This window comes from Eurytemora carolleeae, unplaced genomic scaffold (genome assembly GCF_000591075.1).
Source record: "Eurytemora carolleeae unplaced genomic scaffold, Eaff_2.0 scaffold1871, whole genome shotgun sequence".
In the NCBI taxonomy this organism is placed as follows: Eukaryota; Metazoa; Arthropoda; class Copepoda; order Calanoida; family Temoridae; genus Eurytemora; species Eurytemora carolleeae.
In genome coordinates this window covers 25,131-42,179 of record NW_019397756.1, presented here as the reverse complement: position 1 = coordinate 42,179, position 17,049 = coordinate 25,131, and the positions used below count along the sequence as shown (strand labels likewise).

The following is a 17,049-nucleotide window of genomic DNA, read 5'->3' as shown; positions in this document are numbered from 1 at the left end:
ACTTTTTTTAAATTGTGCTAACGTTTAAATTTTCAAAATGCAGACGTTTGCCTATAAATGTGATATGTGTGCTATGACATTCAACAGCAAGGAAATTACTATTTTTTCTTCATAATCTCCCTCATTACTCTCAATAGGATAATTTAGAAGATGGCAGAAAAGAAGATACTTTTTATTTTATATTAAGCATCATTATATAAATCATCGTTTTACTTGCAATAGTAAATCGCAAGAAATGGCATTTATTTTATTCTTGATACACAAAGAGAATTGTACACGCACTTCTTTTTAATATTCTTTTATCTAAGAGCATTACAAGCTTTAAAACGATAATGGAAATTTCTTTGTTTTTCTATTCAAAAATGTTCTAGCTTTGGTCGCTGGATTTTAGGAATAGCTCTTTTTATCTACAGCAGCTACTAACAGAAAACGGTCGTTCTTTGTCCATGAAAATAAAAGAAAAAAAACGGTTATTATTTATCTACAATAGAAAAAGTAGAAAACGGTCGTTATTTATCTATAACAGTTAAAGCAGAAAACGGTCGTCATTTATCTATAACAGATACAAGCAGAAAACTGTCGTTATTTATCTACAGCAGATACAAGCTGAAAACTGTCGTTATTATCTATAACAGATACAAGCAGAAAACTGTCGTTATTTATCTATAACAGATAAAGCAGAAAACTGTCTAAATAGATACACATTATAATATTAATAGTAATGAGCAAGTGTTACATTTCTAAAGTTTTTAAAAAATATTTGATTTTTTAGAAAAAAAATCGATTATTTTTAGCCTATAGGTTTCCTCAAAAAAATTTAACCCATTCGGTCTAGCTGTTTGGCCAGCTTAAGCTAACATCTACACAAATATATATGAGTGAAGAGCTTTATTATATAGATTTATATATTCAAATTGGCGGACATTTCTTGAGGAAACCCATGGGTATCTCAAGAGTAACATAGGCTTAAAAAGATTCGATTTTTTTATCCACGGGCAACGCCAGTAACTTCAACTAGTGACTAATAAATGACAAACTTGCAATAGTTGGTTTAAGGGTTAGGAGGACTTCTAATCACCGAAACGTACTTATTGTCACCTTCATCATATTTTTAGGATTGTACACTTGGATTTTTATCTAAAAGAGATCTTAAAACTCATTCTCGTCTTACTCATGATATAATTGATACAGGTACGTTAACTTACTTTTCATGAACATAAGTAATATGTATATATATATATTTATAAATAAAAGTATAATCTCTGTCTGTTTGTCTGTTTATTTGTTTGTATGTCGGACATAACTGCAAAATCTGGATTTTAGGTGATTTTGTAAACCTTTTCAGATAATTAAACAGCAAATTATAACCACTGTACACATATTTAAATTTACACTTGTGTACTGCAAAGTTCCACGTTTATCCTTACAGCTATTACTTCCAGAAGAGGGGGGGGGGGGTTCTGTAGATTTAATCTTAGAGGATTTCTAAGTTATGTTCAGAAATGGAGTCAAATCATAGGTTTTACAATAAATCCTGAACCCCTTGACAGTTTGAACCATGGGAATGTTCTTTGCTGTTTGGTTTAAGATAGTTCGGTGGGTTGACTACAATATGAAAAATGGTGGGTTGACTGTAATACAGCTGGGTTTTCAAGATAATAATTAAATTAAATGGAAAGGTTATCTGTATTATACATATTATTACCTACCATAACTCTATCAACAGAAGAACGTTTAGTGATTTAACGTCCCTTGGGACAATTAAGTAAAATTTGAAAACGCTCTGTGAAGTTTTCGTTTTAAATTCGCGCATTTTCATCTCAATTGACGATAAAAATGTGTAAAATAATTTTTTCGCCAAGTTACAAATTTTTCTTAACCACGGGTTCCCTCTACCAACTTTGAGCTTGGGAACCTTTGGTTAAAGTAAAAGTAGTTATAAATAAGTAATATCAGACGTATGTACATTGTAATTGTCATAATAAAGCTACGTCTGCTAAACGCTTACAAAGCCAATATCAAAATCGTCACTTGATTCAAATGTTCATTAGGACACCCTGTATTAGTATATATGTACACTCATGTAGATATATTTATACGTTAGCTATACCTGGGGAAACTGCTAGACCTAATGGGTTACAATTTTTGAAGGAACCCATGGGTGCCCGGCGAATAACATGGGCTTATTCAATATATTTTTTTATAAAAATAATTTTTTTCAAAATAATTGCGACGGGCAACGCTGGGGAATTGAGCTAGCTTAAATATATACATTACGCAATACGAAAAATACATTTTTTGGAATAAGCATTATAAACTCAAATTTTAGGTTTAAATTTGAAATGTAAATCCTGTGACAAGACATTCTCTTCTAAAAAGACTATGTATGCTCATATGCGAGGTAAGGAATACATTAACCCTATCCCTGCTGGGGTACTTGAAAACCAGGATACGCTGGGCGGGGGGTCAATTTGACCCCCCCCCCCCTCTAAATCCCATGTTTTATGTCCAAATATGACAAATGATACATCATTAGAAAGCTCTTGTGCTCTACTTTTAGAATCTGCAAAAAAAATTGCAAATTTGCGAAAATTGAATTTTTTATCGCAAAATCCAGTTTTATAGTAAAAATGTTTGGAAAAAAAAATTTGTCCAAAAAATGAAAAATTATAAATTTTTGAAAAGCCCTTGACCATGCCATTTCAAATATGCAAAAAAATTTGCAAAATTTTAAATAACCTGATTTTTAATCAAGAAAAACTAAAAATGTGCAAATTTCCTTTGACAGGTTGTTTGCAAAAAATTTGCAATTTTTTTTTTGCAAAACTTGTGCAATCCGTTTCCTTATGTCATAGGCTTTCCAAAAAGCTAAATTTTATCAAAATCTGATAAGCGAAAGTGGGTCAAAACAAAGATTTAGTTTGTTACAGGCAAAAGCAGTCATTCAGGCAGTGTGCCTGAGGACTCAGGCAGTTAGTATTAAAGCCCGGTTTTAGGCCTAAAGGGAGGGCTTTGTGTATGTAAGAAAAGTCAGAAAATTTCAACAGCCTCAGACCAATACTTTTTGAGTTATGTAAAAAAAACTACAGGGGGGGGGTCAAATTGACCCCCCCCCCCAGCGGGAATAGGGTTTACAAAATTCAAAATTTTGTTTGAAAGAAAAACATTATTTTTATTATACTAAATGATTTAAATGTCATTGTATAAAGGTTTGCTGGGTAGATACGTTTTCAGAATTAGTTTTCTTTTTAAATTATTGAATAACGACAACGAAAATAAAGTAAAAATCATACAGTAATCTAATTAGATGGTTAGAAACATATTTCTCAAAAGAAATTTGTCAATAAATCAATGCTAAAATCGATTATTTCGTTTTTTTATTCGCAGATCTCTTCAAATTCTTCAAATGTCGTCTTTTCAATAATAATTCTAGAAAATCTGCAAAAAATCTTTGTGAATAATGAGAAAATAGAAACTAATAATTGAACAACAAAACTCATTTTCGATGATAAGATTATTTTTTATTTTCTCAACATGACGTCTGTAGTTTATTGTAGAACTTTTTTACATTTTATGTCGTCGTTATTTAATAATTTAAAATAACTAATTCTGAAAACGTATCCACTTCCAGAGTAGGAGTTTTGAACGTCGAGTTTGTGCTCAAACTCAAGAGTTTAATATGTCTCAAATGAATCCGAAAGAAGTTTTCCACAACACTGCATACTCAGTTCAACTACTTTACATAGCCGGTCACTCCTTTTTGTCCCCAGGACATGATCAGGTTGTTACGATCAAATCTCGGAATTATTTTGATTACAAAGATTTGGTGTTGCATGGGTTTTTATTGATCTACCAGGGGTTGTAATCTGGCAGCACATTCATCCGTCCACGTTGTTTTCATACTGAGAAGAGGGCTGACAAGAATTTGGCTGCCTAATATTCTTCTTAGGCCTGAGAATATAGAGTGAAGGAATCCTTCTGGTATACCGGAATGAGGCCTGGGTGCCATACTGATAGGAAACATCACACTCATTGCTGCAAATCATTTGTAAGCCCGGATTGGATGATACCTCCAGGTATCTATAGCTGGCAACCATAGACTATCCCTTTCCTCTCTTCATCATCATTCACTTGGATCAATCCATATAGAGGTTCTTTCTTGTTCATTATAAAGCACGCATCTTACTCTGCCTTCTGTCCTCCTTCATCCGTCTGGTGGTCATAACTGTTAACCAGACGTCGGTTTCAGATGTTTTTTGAAACCACAGGATCATGTGGAGTACGGGATCAAACCCGTGAACACCAATCCAGTTACTAGCTGTGGACAAGTGTGCTTAGCTTCAGTGATCTAACTAGAACTGGTTTCACACACTAGCCACCCTACACCACTATACTTTTTTTTACTTTTTTTTGTTTCGTATTTTTTAAGATTTTAAAGATTTAGTTTAGTTTCGTTCAAACACTTTCTGTATTTAACAATTTTTTATTACAGAATTATTATTTTTAATGGGAAGAGTAACGTGAGAAAAAATTGCTTCATTTTTTGCTCTAAAATTTTGAAGTGTCTGTCGATTTAGTTTTAATCGACCCTTTATTTGTCTGATTCACAAGGCTATTTAAAGTAACTTGCGGATTTATGAGTCAGAGAAAAAGAGGGATAATGAGTGAATTTATCCCTCTATAATTACTTATCTCTAACCACGTTATGCTTTTTGCTGTAAGGCTGCTTGAAATCAGAGTGACTGTCTGTTTTGAATAAAAATATTACACTAATATTTTATTGTGAGAAGTTAAAAAATAAAGTTCTATTCAACTGTTAGATTTGTTTCTATTCAGGCATTCACGGAATCTCGAGTAAAATGATAAAACGCGAGAAACCATTATCTACCACCTGCATTATTTGTGGAGAAAAGAAAAAGGAAAAGTTGTCATATAAAAGTGAAAAAAATGAATTTTTAATTTTCTTTTATCAAACATAGTTTGCTATAAGGATGTAATAAGTGATGCTTTATTTTACTGATTCTCAAACGGACCATTGAAACCTTTATCTGATCAATAATGTGGTAGATACCATAATTTTTCTAGCTCAGAAAGTTTTTAATTCTGTAAATTAAACTACATTGTTCGTGTAAGCAGAATTGCCAAACTTACTTTCTCAGAGAAACCCCCAATAAAAAATATTGTATTTCAAGAAGAGAATCATGAATAATTCATTCATTCTTGATTAGTCGAAGCTTTTAAGGGTACCGCTGTGAATCGGACATGCTATTTCCATGAATGGGTGCTAACCTGAAATTTATCTGGAAAATTAATACTTAAAAACATCAAACACCAGGACCTAAAAATATATTCAGAAACTGAGAAACTACTAATTTCCTTTTTGAATGTTTAACGAATTTCAGGGTGGCCTAAAATGTACGGATTGTACGGATTTTTTTTAATTTTTAGCAAAAAATTGTACGGATAATGACTCAAATTGTACGGATTTTCAGGAATTTTAATCTGAAAAAAGTGGTCAAAATGAACTTATTATCTTAATTCCGAATTATATTAGGTTGATTGTTGTTTCAATTGAAAATCAAAATTCATTCAGTCATCTTTTCGAGTATATGTTCCAAAAGTGTTCCTTCGCGAGGTTATGCCAAAAATGGTGTCCCACAAAAATGTTTTTTTTTTTCTCAAAATAATTTTTTTTGTACTGAGTGTACAGACTTTTTTCTAAAACGTACAGATTTTTCATTAGAAAATGTACCGATTGCACGGATTTTAATGTACGGATTGTATGGAAATTTTTATACATGTATGTATGGATTTTTTTTAAAGTTTTTGCCACCCTGAAATGAATTTCAATCCAATTTTTTCGGTTTTCCGAATTCCACAATACAATTTTTACTAAATCCACTTCACTTTAAGTCCCTCAATTTTTGTTTTTTGCTATAATTAAGTTTTTAAATTCACATTTTTAAAGTTTTAACATTGGTTTCAAATTTCACATTAATGATACGCGTTTATTTATGAAATTGAATATTCAAATTTTGCTTTATTCTTTATTTACCTACTTATTGGTTTGACTTCTACTCTGTGCACCAGAGTGAGCATAACTTAACTCAACATATGAAAAAATTCCACGAGGGGGCCTTCCCAGAACCCATCAGCTGTCCCCAGTGTAGTGATATTAAACAGTTCAGGTAAGAATATAGTTCCCAGAACCCATCAGCTTTCCCCAGTGTAGTGAAAATAATCAGTTGAGGTAAGAATATAGTTCCCAGAACCTATCTTGAGATAGGCTTAATTGGAAGGACTGATTTCATATAACTGGGTTGAGTTTGTCATTTGACCCGGTTTCAAGCTTGCAACAACCCAAATTCAAACTAGTTCAAAACTGGTTTCAAATTCATTTAAAATTCTTTTCAAATTCGTTTAAAATTTGATTCGAACTATTCAAACTTGGTTCATACTGGTTTAACCAGATATTAAACGCGTTATAGACAAGTTACAGACTGATTTCATTCTCGATTTCAAACAAGTTTTAAAAGAGTTTCAAACTGGTTTCAACATGGTTTAAAACTGAATCGTTCTGTACGCCTTCTATTATACAGATTTTAAAAAACTGTTCTGTTACGTAGAACTAGATATTGATTGATTGATTATGTTTCCTAGAAACCGTAAGTACCACACCCCATACTCCTTCGACTTGCACATAAAGCAGATACACAGCAATGGGGCTGAAGGGAAGGTCGTCTGTGAATATTGTTGTAAAGAGTTTACAGGTTAATAAAATTATTTCAAAAATAAAAAAATATTATTTTTTTTAAATTGATGGTTCACTTTTTTAAAAATTCTTAAAATTAGCAAGTATTTGTTAGATAATCTATCATAGTTACCAATAAAAATATAATAAAATAATATTAATAATTATTAAAATTATAATTATCTATATATATGTATTAAGTTGTAATCTCTGTTTGTCTGTCTGTTTGTTTTTCCGATCATAACTCAGAAATCTCTTGACCGATTTGCCTAAAATGTTGGTTGGGGAAATTGGGAGAACTATGTGAATGGTCTTACCTTTGTTTTGAGATTCTACGTTAAGTGGGTCGACTATGATAGCGAAAATTTAGCTTCTCTGAAATATCGTTTAAGTGCGGGTAAACAGCGGAAGTTACCTGGGCAGCGCTGGGTTCCCAAGCTAGTAATTATAATGTAATAACCAATTTCTTTTTTATTAGGAATACAATTTAGTTTTTCTTACCACATACAATTGATATTGAGCGTTATAACTTTATCATTTCCCCATGAAGTTAGCTACTACGTAGGGCTGGGCACGTTCCAACTTTTTCTAGCCGTTTCGTTAACGGTTCGTTCCAACCATTAAAAAAAATCAGTTGTTTGTTCTGTTAATGGCATTTTCCGTTTTTTTAAATTACAGTTAACAATCTCAATTTTTATTAACGGTGTTAACGGAAAATGTTCAACAATCTTTAACGGCTCTAGCCAATAATGGTATTGTTAATACAAAATTAATGGCGTTAATGGCGAAAAGAAATTCGTTAACGGTTTTTAAAAATCGATAATTTTGTTAACAACATTTTAAAACATTAAAACGCTTAAAACATTTTATTTTAAAAAATTCGTGCAATTTTAATCAGAAAATAACGAAATTTACCGTTTTTAGCCTTTTAGTTAACGTTTTTAACTGTTATTTTTTTTTTCTAAAATGGCTTATTTTTTGTAAAGGATTTAAAAATTAACGGTTTTGTCGTTCGTTAACGGACTCTTCTGTTGATTTTCGAAAACCTCCGTTTCGTTAACGGAACTTTGCCCAGCCCTAGGTAAGCACAATTAATTATTTTATTTCTTTTACTTATTTTTATTATTTTTATTATTTTTATTTTTTATTATCATATGAAAGGATTAAATGTAATTATAATCAGAACAAAATATATATGTATTTTCAAACTTGAAAGGGAGGTTGTGAGTTTCAGAGTAAGTTGTTTTTATCTCGCAATTGATATTTAATGCTACGGGGTTAAAATGTTGTTCCCTATTATTCCAGAAAAAAAATCGATTTTTATGAAATATAAGAAAATCCTTGTTTAGAAAGTCTAGAGCAAAATCTTTTATGTTCTATTTGGAAAAATTCTTAATGTTTAAGAAGTCTAGGGTGGAAAATCTATGAGTTTTAGGAAATCATGGGGAACAATCTTGATTTTCATGACTTAGGGAGAATCTTTTATTTTTAGGAAGTTTAGGGAAAATCTTTGATGTTTGGGGAGTTTATGTCTTCGATGTTGGAAATATCTTAGATGGTTAGGAAGTTTAGAAAATATCTTCGATGTTTAGGAAGTTTAGGAAATATCTTCGATGTTTAGGAAGTTTAGGAAATATCTTCGATGATTAGAAGTTTAGGAAATATCTTCGATGATTAGAAGTTTAGGAAATATCTTCGATGATTAGAAGTTTAGGAAATATCTTCAATGTTTAGGAAGTTTAGGAAATATCTTCAATGTTTAGGAAGTTTAGGAAATATCTTCGATGATTAGAAGTTTAGGAAATATCTTCAATGTTTAGGAAGTTTAGGAAATATCTTCGATGTTTAGGAAGTTTAGGAAATATCTTCAATGTTTAGGAAGTTTAGGGAAAGTGAAGTTTGCATTAAAAGAACACATTCAAGCAGTTCACATGGGAATAAGGTAAATATTATAATTTATTATGTTTCCCTCTTTTCCGCCCCCCCCCCCCCCCGATGAAAAATAACACAATTTTTACTTGAAAAAAAAGTTCAAGGGCCTCTTTTCTATTTGAAACGGTTTGTCTTTTTATTATGCAGGTCTACTTGATATATTGTATAACCATCTTTGGCGCGCCGGCCCCAACTTCAATAAACGATAATTATAATAGTAATGATTATTAATGTTAAAACATCCATTTTTTTCAATATTGAGTTATTTATCCCCTTTAAATTAGTGTGATTAAACAACATATGATAAAAGATCCCTTTAAAATATTGTGTTCATGAAAATATTTGATGAGCCCTCCCCTTTAAAAATTGAGTTTGAAGAAAAGAATGTTACGCACAGTCTCCTTTAAATATTGAGGTTGGAGAAAGGAAAATCAGGTAGTCTCCTTTAAAATGTTGTGTTTAGGAAAGCATGTGATGAGTGCGGGAAAACGTTCATCAGTAATATTGTTCTAAATAAACACAAGAAGCATGTTCACAGGTTAATATTACCTTTATTTTTTATTTTAACACACAAAAATATTCTGTAATATAGTAAAGATTAATTGATCTTTTATTTTCAATCATATCATTTTTACATCAGCCAATATCTTTTGTGAATCAAATTTGAAAAATACTTTCTAAATTAATATATTTTAAATAGAAACATTTTAAGTAATTGTTTCCCTAAAAATGTCATGCTGAATTTAGTTCTGAAAGCCACCTTTTACATTCTAAATTTTAAATGTTAAACTGTCCGTAAAGTGGTTTTTTAAAGATATTTTAAATGAAAATCAATTTTAAATAATTAGTTCCCTGAAAATGTCATGCTGAATTTAGTTCTGAAAGCCACCTTTTAAATACAAAATTTTAAATTTTAAACTATTGTAAAGTGGGTTTTTTTAGTTTAATGATATTTTCATTTTTTTATTATTTTAAAACAGTTTGCAAAGCAAGATTTTTCTAGAAAATGATTGGTTTCAAGTTGATGATGCTGTTTTCATTTAATCGTTTTCAAACGTTGGCGGAATTTTCCCTTCGAACTGGCCCATTAAGAATGTTTTTTCCAATTTTGATTTTCCATGAATCTTACCTGGGGTGCTGTGAGGTCCCACTCAAAGTTGGGCCCGTTTGGTTTAGCCGTTTTGACGTTTATTCGATACAAACCGACAAACAAACAGGCAAGCAAAGTATATATATAGATTTAATTGTAGACGAGAGGGTGCTTATCCTTGTAAAGGGTGTGGGAAAGTTTTCCGCTACAGTCAGCAGGCCATAGACCATGAGTACAAAGACAGGAACAATAATCAATCAATCAATAAATCAACCAATCAATCCGGAGAAATTAAATATTAGATATTAGACTTTAGGTTCAGGTTTAACGGAATCTTAAAATGAAAATATCTTCTAATTTAATTTTTTTATTTAAGTTCTTGATTCAATAAACCTTTTTATAATGAACACATATCCCTTTCTACGGTACTCAACTTTGTACAGTAGGAAAAGGTCAGAATTTTGTAACCTTGTATCTTAAGAATTTATAATGATATTGATTGATTGTTTGCAGAGGATTGACCCCGTATACTTGTAAGTTTTGTGTGTTCAAGACAGCTGATAACTGGGCCCTTGCAAAACATAAAAAATCTTGCACAAGGGACAAACAGTTTTAGAATGAATGATAAATTATGATAAATCAAAACTATTATAAAGGGTTTAACACGACTAAAAAGATCAAAATAGTTCCAAAACTAATGAAACACATTAAGAGGAATGAACACGATGGACGGAGCCTTTTTTTATTTTTTTACTAATTCTTTCAAGCTTGACTCTTCTGTTCAAATTTGTTCACTACAGATACTTAGATTAGCTATATCTTATAAAAAAAGTTTTCAGTAATTTTTTATTTTTTATTTCTGAAGAAAACTGTTGATATAGAGACCCCTGCCTTCAGCCATCTATACCTATATCAATCACTCATCATATACCTACCATACCTCCCATCAACCTCACTTCAGAACAAAAATGTATGATCAACATTTAAACCATTGTGCACTGCCTAGGTCCCGGTTTAAACCACTGTCCACTGCCGTGCAAAAGGTTAAAACCATTCTGCACTGCCTTGTACACAATTTTAACCACTGTGCACAGTTTTGTACACGGTTTAAACCATTGTGTTCTGCTCTGTACATGGATTAAACCATTGTTCACTGTTTTATAAATGGTTGAAACCATTGTGCCATGCTTTATATTCAATATTGTGTACAGCTGTGTATTCAATATAAACCATTTTATAATATTATCTACTGGTTTTAAATTGTATAAATGTTAAACGATTTCTCAGCTGGAAAGATAAATCAGAGAATCTATTTTTGATGAATTGTGTTGAACCAGAGACGTAAACGGGGGGGGGGAAAAAACCCCCCCCCCCCCGCGGGGACTGTTGCTAATCTAATTTGAAAGAACCTGTTTTGTTTAGCACCTTTTTCTTTTTTGTTGATATTTAAGTTTTAAAAAATTATAAGATATATAATACACGAGTATTCTAAGGGATAGTTCACTAGTTTTAAAATCCTTTCCAGCACAAAATTGGTATTTCAGAATCATTTTGAATGTGGTAAACAATCCTTTTTAATTCTGAAAGAACCTAAAATATCCCCTGCAATAATTTGGTTAATTCTCTCTTCCCAGGAAACCACTGGAAATCTACGCCGAGAATCTTTTCATTTTTAAATCATTCATGAAGGTATTTAAGAAATGTTAATGCACCCATTAATTTCATCATTTACAGCAGTTAAAAGAGGGAAGGAAGGCCAGCCACATCAATTTCTCGTCCGAGCCACATTCTCCTCATTTTCTCGTCCAAGCCACCTCGAAATCCTCGTCCTTTCAACATTATGCTTTTTAATTGTCTAATCCTCCCAGATATAACTATTTATAATGAAACGGGCCACGTTAGGGCATAAAGGTGGCTCGGACGAGAAAATGAGGAGAATGTGGCTCGGACGAGAAATTGATGTGGCTGGCCTTCCTCCCCTCGCTGAAATATATTCCTTATATCAGGATTCCGCATGTCAACTGTGTCAAAACCAAGGCATAGGAAGCGTTTTCCAATCAAAGCCATTTCTCAACCTAAAGCCTGCACATTTTAGTAAAATATAAAGTTGTAATCGTTAATTTAGTTTTTAGCTCAATTTCTTCTTAGTTTTAGCAAATGTGATAAACAATGTGTATCTTAATAAACATTTTACTTTTTATAAAGGATGTTTCTTAATCCGTCCTCCGATGGGTGTCCTAGTTTCCGCTAAACATGGTTGAAGAAGATTTAGAAAAATATTGAATAAAAATGAAATCCAATGAGGAGTTCAGCCAGGGGCAAGACTAAGGGGAAAACAGCATTTCGTGCGAATTTGCAAAATTTCCCCCGCCCTTGTCCTTAAGTTTTTCTTATTTTTGTCAATGGTCTATATGTTCCCTTATATTTATGGGTAATTTTTAATAAATGTATTTATCATAGGGGAACAGTATGAAGTTCTATGCAAATTAACGCGGATATTTTCAGACTGATATTAGTTTTCATTTATTCTAATATTTCCAGCTCAAATCTTACCATTTTATCTTCCAACCTAATATCCTGGGCACGATTTCGCCAAGATAAGATGATTTGAGGATGCGTTTATTGAATCAGAGAACTGGAAATGACAATAGGATGTGCAGTGTGCAGGGAGATTCAGAAAACCGTATTATGTGCACTGTGCAGTGGGATTCAGAATACAATAATATGTTCACTGTGCAAAGGGTATTAGAATACAGTAGAATGTGCACTGTGCAGGGGTATTCAGAATACAGTAGGCTGTGCACTGTGCAGTGGGATTCAGAAAACAATGATATGTTCACTGTACAAGGGGAATTAGAATACAGTAGAATAAGCACTGTGCAGGGGATTCAGAAAACAGTAGAATGTGCAGGGAGATTTAGAATACAGTAGGCTGTGCACTGTGCAGGGGATAGGGATATTCAGAAAACAGTAGGATGTGCACTGTGCAAGGGGATTCGGAATAAAGTAGAATGTGCACTGTATTGGGGGATTCAGGAAACATTAGGATGTCCAGGTCCACTGTGCAGGGAGATTTAGAATACAGTAGAATGTGCATTGTGCAGTGTGCAGGGATATTCAGAAAACAGTAGGATATTCACTGTTGAGGGGGATTCAGAATACAGAATGCTGTGCACTGTGCAGGGGATTCAGAAAACACTAGGATGTCCAGGTCCACTGTGCAGGGGGATTTAGAATACAGTAGGATGTGCATTGTGCAGTGTGCAGGGATATTCAGAAAACAGTAGGCTGTGCACTGTGCAGGGGGATTCAGAAAACAGTAGAATGTCCAGGTCCATTGTGCAGGGGGATTCAGAAAACAGTAGGATGCTAAGGTCCACTGTGCAGGGAGATTTAGAATACAGTAGGATATTCAATGTTGATGGAAATTCAGAAAACAGCAAGATGTTCACTGTGCAGGCGGATTCAGAAAACCGTGGGATGTGCACTGTGCAGGGGGATTCAGAATACAGTAGGATGTGCACTGTGAAGGTTCGCTAGCGGGTGGGGGGGGGGGCAATGATAAATTGGTCCTGGGAAAGATATATTGGTTGTTGTAAAGCTTCTTTCTTCTGACTTAATTTAGGAAAGGATAATTTAAGTTATAATGCGCCACAGCCGAGAACAGGGTTCACACGAAACATAAAATACAAATCACAAACAAAAAACGTTTTTGCTTCAAAGGCCTGAGGTAACATTAATAAATCAATTTAAGTACTAGTCTCATGTATATTGAGAATACCTGTATATTGTAATACTGATGTATAGTAGTCTCATGTATACTGAGAATACCTGTATATTGAAATATTGATGTATTGTAGTCTTATGTATACTGAAACTACCTGTATATTGTAATATTGATGTATAGTAGTCTTATGTATACTGAGACTACCTGTATATTGTAATACTGATGTAAAGTAATCTTATGTATACTGAAACTACCTGTATCTATATATAAATTTGGCTTGTTTGTCTGTCTGTTTGTTTGGCTGTTTGTTTGTTTGTATCCAATAAACGTCAAAACGGCTGAACCGATCGGGCCCAAATTTTTTGTGGGACATCTAGGGAGCCCAGGGAAGGTTTATGAATCATCAAAATTTCAAATATTTGTCTCCATCAAAATTCGTCTCAGAGGAAGTGTGTAATCATCTCCATGTCTACCTATCTAGCCTGCCTTCAGGGGTGTAATCTAGGTCCATTAATCCCACTCCCTCAAGAATGTCCCTCTCATGCAAACCCCAAATTCAATTGATAAACTTGTTCAAATCATTCAACGTTCAAATTAAAAGCCCCCCCCCCCACAAGAGTAGAGTATTACGCCCCTGGCCCACTTGCCGGCTCCCTGAGAACAAAATTTCTAACTTCCGTTTCTAAGTCGAGGGTAACATGAAAGGGGGGTGATATAATATCTACGTATTTTTGTAGAAACCATTTTTCTTTATAATAACCGTATCCTTTTTGACGCGTAAAACTTCATAGATTAGAGTGACCCAGAAAACTGTAGAATGTTTGATGTATAATCCAGGAAACACGCGATTGTGCAGTGTACACAGACCCATTTCACTAAATAAGTTCATTTTCACTTTATTGGTCTCAGCATTCCACAGTTTTAATAGTACCACTGTATTATCTTATTTTAATATCCTGATTCAAAAGAACACAAGAAAATAAAGTGGGTGTTCACAAAATTTAAACCCATTTTAAATATCTTAACACTTCGTTTAGGATCATTCGTTTCAAATTTGAAATTATCGCGTACTTTCAGATTTGTATAGTTATTCAAGAGCTTGAAAAAGTTATGATTTCCTTAAAGATCAACATAATCTGGCTCTTGACATTTTTCAGGTGTAAAGTTAGCTTAGTTTTGAATATCAAACTAAATTTTGTAACTTTCTACACTTGAATATGTACGTGAACAATTCCCTTAAGAGTGACTCTCCATGCAAAGCTGACAATGCCCGATTCACAACATTACCCTTAAAATCTGATCGATTATGAATTAGATATCAAGGTTTATAAATTATAAAAACTGATTATTTTCAATTGTGGTTTCTCTTCCACGGGATTTGCGCATTTCTACTGCATGAAAACATGTAGGAATTATCAGAACTGAACACTTTTAAGCCTAGAAAAAAATGCAAAAATCTTCTACATTACATTTCAAAGGGTTCAAGGGTATTGTTGTGAATCGGAAATTGTCATCTTTTCATGGTGGGTTACTTTAAATAACGCTTACAGTCCCTTAGAGTTGAGTTTGTATTTTAAAATATATATATTTCACTTAACTGTGGGAGCTATGTTATACTCAAGACTACCACTTAAACTCATTATACAACCTTGAACAACCTGATATATAGAACTTAAGGAAACCACAGTATAGCAAAAATACCTTTCTTTAAGGAAATGTTCTAATATTTCAACATAGAGACAGGGTTACCCAAGGTACTAATGCAAGGAAAGTTATTTCAGAGGTGTACGCATTTTTGTACTGCAGTGTACTGTCTTTGGGCGGTAATGTAAACGCAAGACGGATGTCGAAGCCTGACATGGGATCCATCTTTCACGTAAAAAATCAATTACATATTCTGGTCATAAGAAACTATTATGTGAATTATCAAAATTATCAAAATTTAATGCCTTTAACCTCCTCGGATACTAAACGAACACTGGTGCATCTATTCTTGTTTACAAATTCCGCCCAGAGAGAACTGGTTTCAATATGTACGGACTCGCAGAGTATACGCGACCGCAATTAACTTTCCTTGCATTATTACCTTGGGGTTACCCATAAAGGATGAGATTGTACAGAATGTATACTGTCGAGATTCTAATATTTATGCTTTCCTGCAAGGCTGCAACTAAAAACTTTGTTCCTTCCAATTACCAAATTATTTAATAAGCCATTAAAAGGCTACAGGGTGTCCCACGAAACATGACAGTATGCAGGACGACTTAAATGTCGTCTTGATTTTTGATATAATTTGCTGCGTTTATTTGTCAATAAGTCGTCTTCCTATTGTCATGTTTCGTGGGACACCCTGTATATTCAGAGCGGAAGAAATATCTAAGGTCTACAACATCGGGTTGCTCATAGATGGGGATTGCATGGCAAATCAGAGTTTGTCGCAAAGACTCAATTCCGTTAAAGAACAACTTTGATTTTGAATGTTTGTTTTTTAAAGCAAAGACGAGCGAGAAAATGATTAAAATTTGACCAAACCTTATAAATAGAAATGTCTAGTTATTATCTACATCAATTATACCATATTTATCTATCTAATCCTTCCAATATTAGATTAAGAATAAATAACAATAATTAGGCCCGATTGGTCGTTTTGGCGCTTATTGAACACACACAAAAAACAGACAAATAAGACATATACACTACCAGAAAACAATTAAATTTGAAGACCATATTATAGCAAAAATGAAGTGTATTTGATGTGGTTACAAAGCAAATAGTTTTGCCAGACACGAATAAAATCACTTATTTGGTGAATTTACACTGCACGATGGCTGTGTCTCATGCTCATTTGAGTTTTTAAAGTTACAACTGTATTCTAAAAGTCGTCTTCCTATTTCGTAGTTTTCTGGTTATAACTGTAGACTATAGGTTGATGTAACAGAAGATTAAAAGGGGCGGTATATAAACAATTTCAGTGGATAAAATTGAAATATTGAATGTTTGTTTAACCCCTGACAAAACTTATCACTCCTTGAATTTGTTTTAAGCATTTATCCAGTTTTATGTCATAACAGGTGGAGGGAGTGACAGCAATAATCAAAAATGTCAAAAATAGGATTTTCCCAAAAACCCAGGAATTTGGGGAATTTCCCAAATGCCTAAGTTTTTGGGAAACTTCTCAAATATCCAGTCATTTGAGAAATTTCCAAAATCTTAAAAATATACCACCCTCAAATATCTACAGGAATTTGGGGAATTTCCCAAATGCCAAGATTTTTGGGAAATTCCCCAAATATCCAGTCATTTGAGAAATTTCCAAAATCTTAAAAATGCCTGTGTTAAGCTAAAGGAATTTTGGGGAATTTCCCAAATGCCTGGGTTATCTGGGAAATTTCCTAAATGTCTATTTCAATAAAAAATGTAAATGCTGTCGTGTCATGAACAGTTGGGGTTGGGGAGGTTGAACATGAGCTGCTCCCCCTTGTCATTTCTCACGTACAGAAAATATTTACTAGAACTTTTTCATAACATTCTTAAAAATCGGAAAGGTAA

General features: G+C 33.1%; 1 protein-coding gene across 5 annotated transcripts; it reads left to right on the top strand.

Moving 5' to 3' along the window:
• The first annotated feature begins 1,095 nt into the window (after positions 1 to 1,095).
• LOC111715790 (zinc finger protein 141) lies at positions 1,096 to 11,977 on the top strand. Of its 5 annotated transcripts, XR_002768315.1 has the most exons (12): positions 1,096 to 1,191; positions 2,330 to 2,401; positions 4,837 to 4,919; positions 6,091 to 6,188; positions 6,661 to 6,770; positions 8,630 to 8,693; positions 9,147 to 9,221; positions 9,934 to 10,017; positions 10,287 to 10,373; positions 10,655 to 10,743; positions 11,408 to 11,462; positions 11,780 to 11,977. XR_002768315.1 is itself a non-coding variant. In XM_023491160.1 (11 exons), coding segments are annotated over exons 2-11 (711 nt in total). In that variant the 5' UTR covers positions 1,096 to 1,191; positions 2,330 to 2,382; the 3' UTR covers positions 11,782 to 11,977. The 5 variants fall into 5 exon arrangements, 3 of the variants coding, with proteins under 3 accessions (XP_023346928.1, XP_023346926.1, XP_023346927.1); XR_002768314.1 differs by having other exon boundaries at positions 10,655 to 11,462; XM_023491160.1 differs by lacking the exon at positions 11,408 to 11,462.
• The last annotated feature ends 5,072 nt before the right edge of the window (positions 11,978 to 17,049 follow it).

Excerpts from the sequence above, each read along its gene's own strand:
- LOC111715790 (XM_023491158.1), top strand. Across the intron at positions 4,920-6,090 it reads TTTGTGGAGAAAAGAAAAAG|AGTGAGCATAACTTAACTCA; the intron begins GAAAAGTTGTCA and ends TCTGTGCACCAG. Across the intron at positions 10,374-10,654 it reads CATAAAAAATCTTGCACAAG|AGACCCCTGCCTTCAGCCAT; the intron begins GGACAAACAGTT and ends CTGTTGATATAG.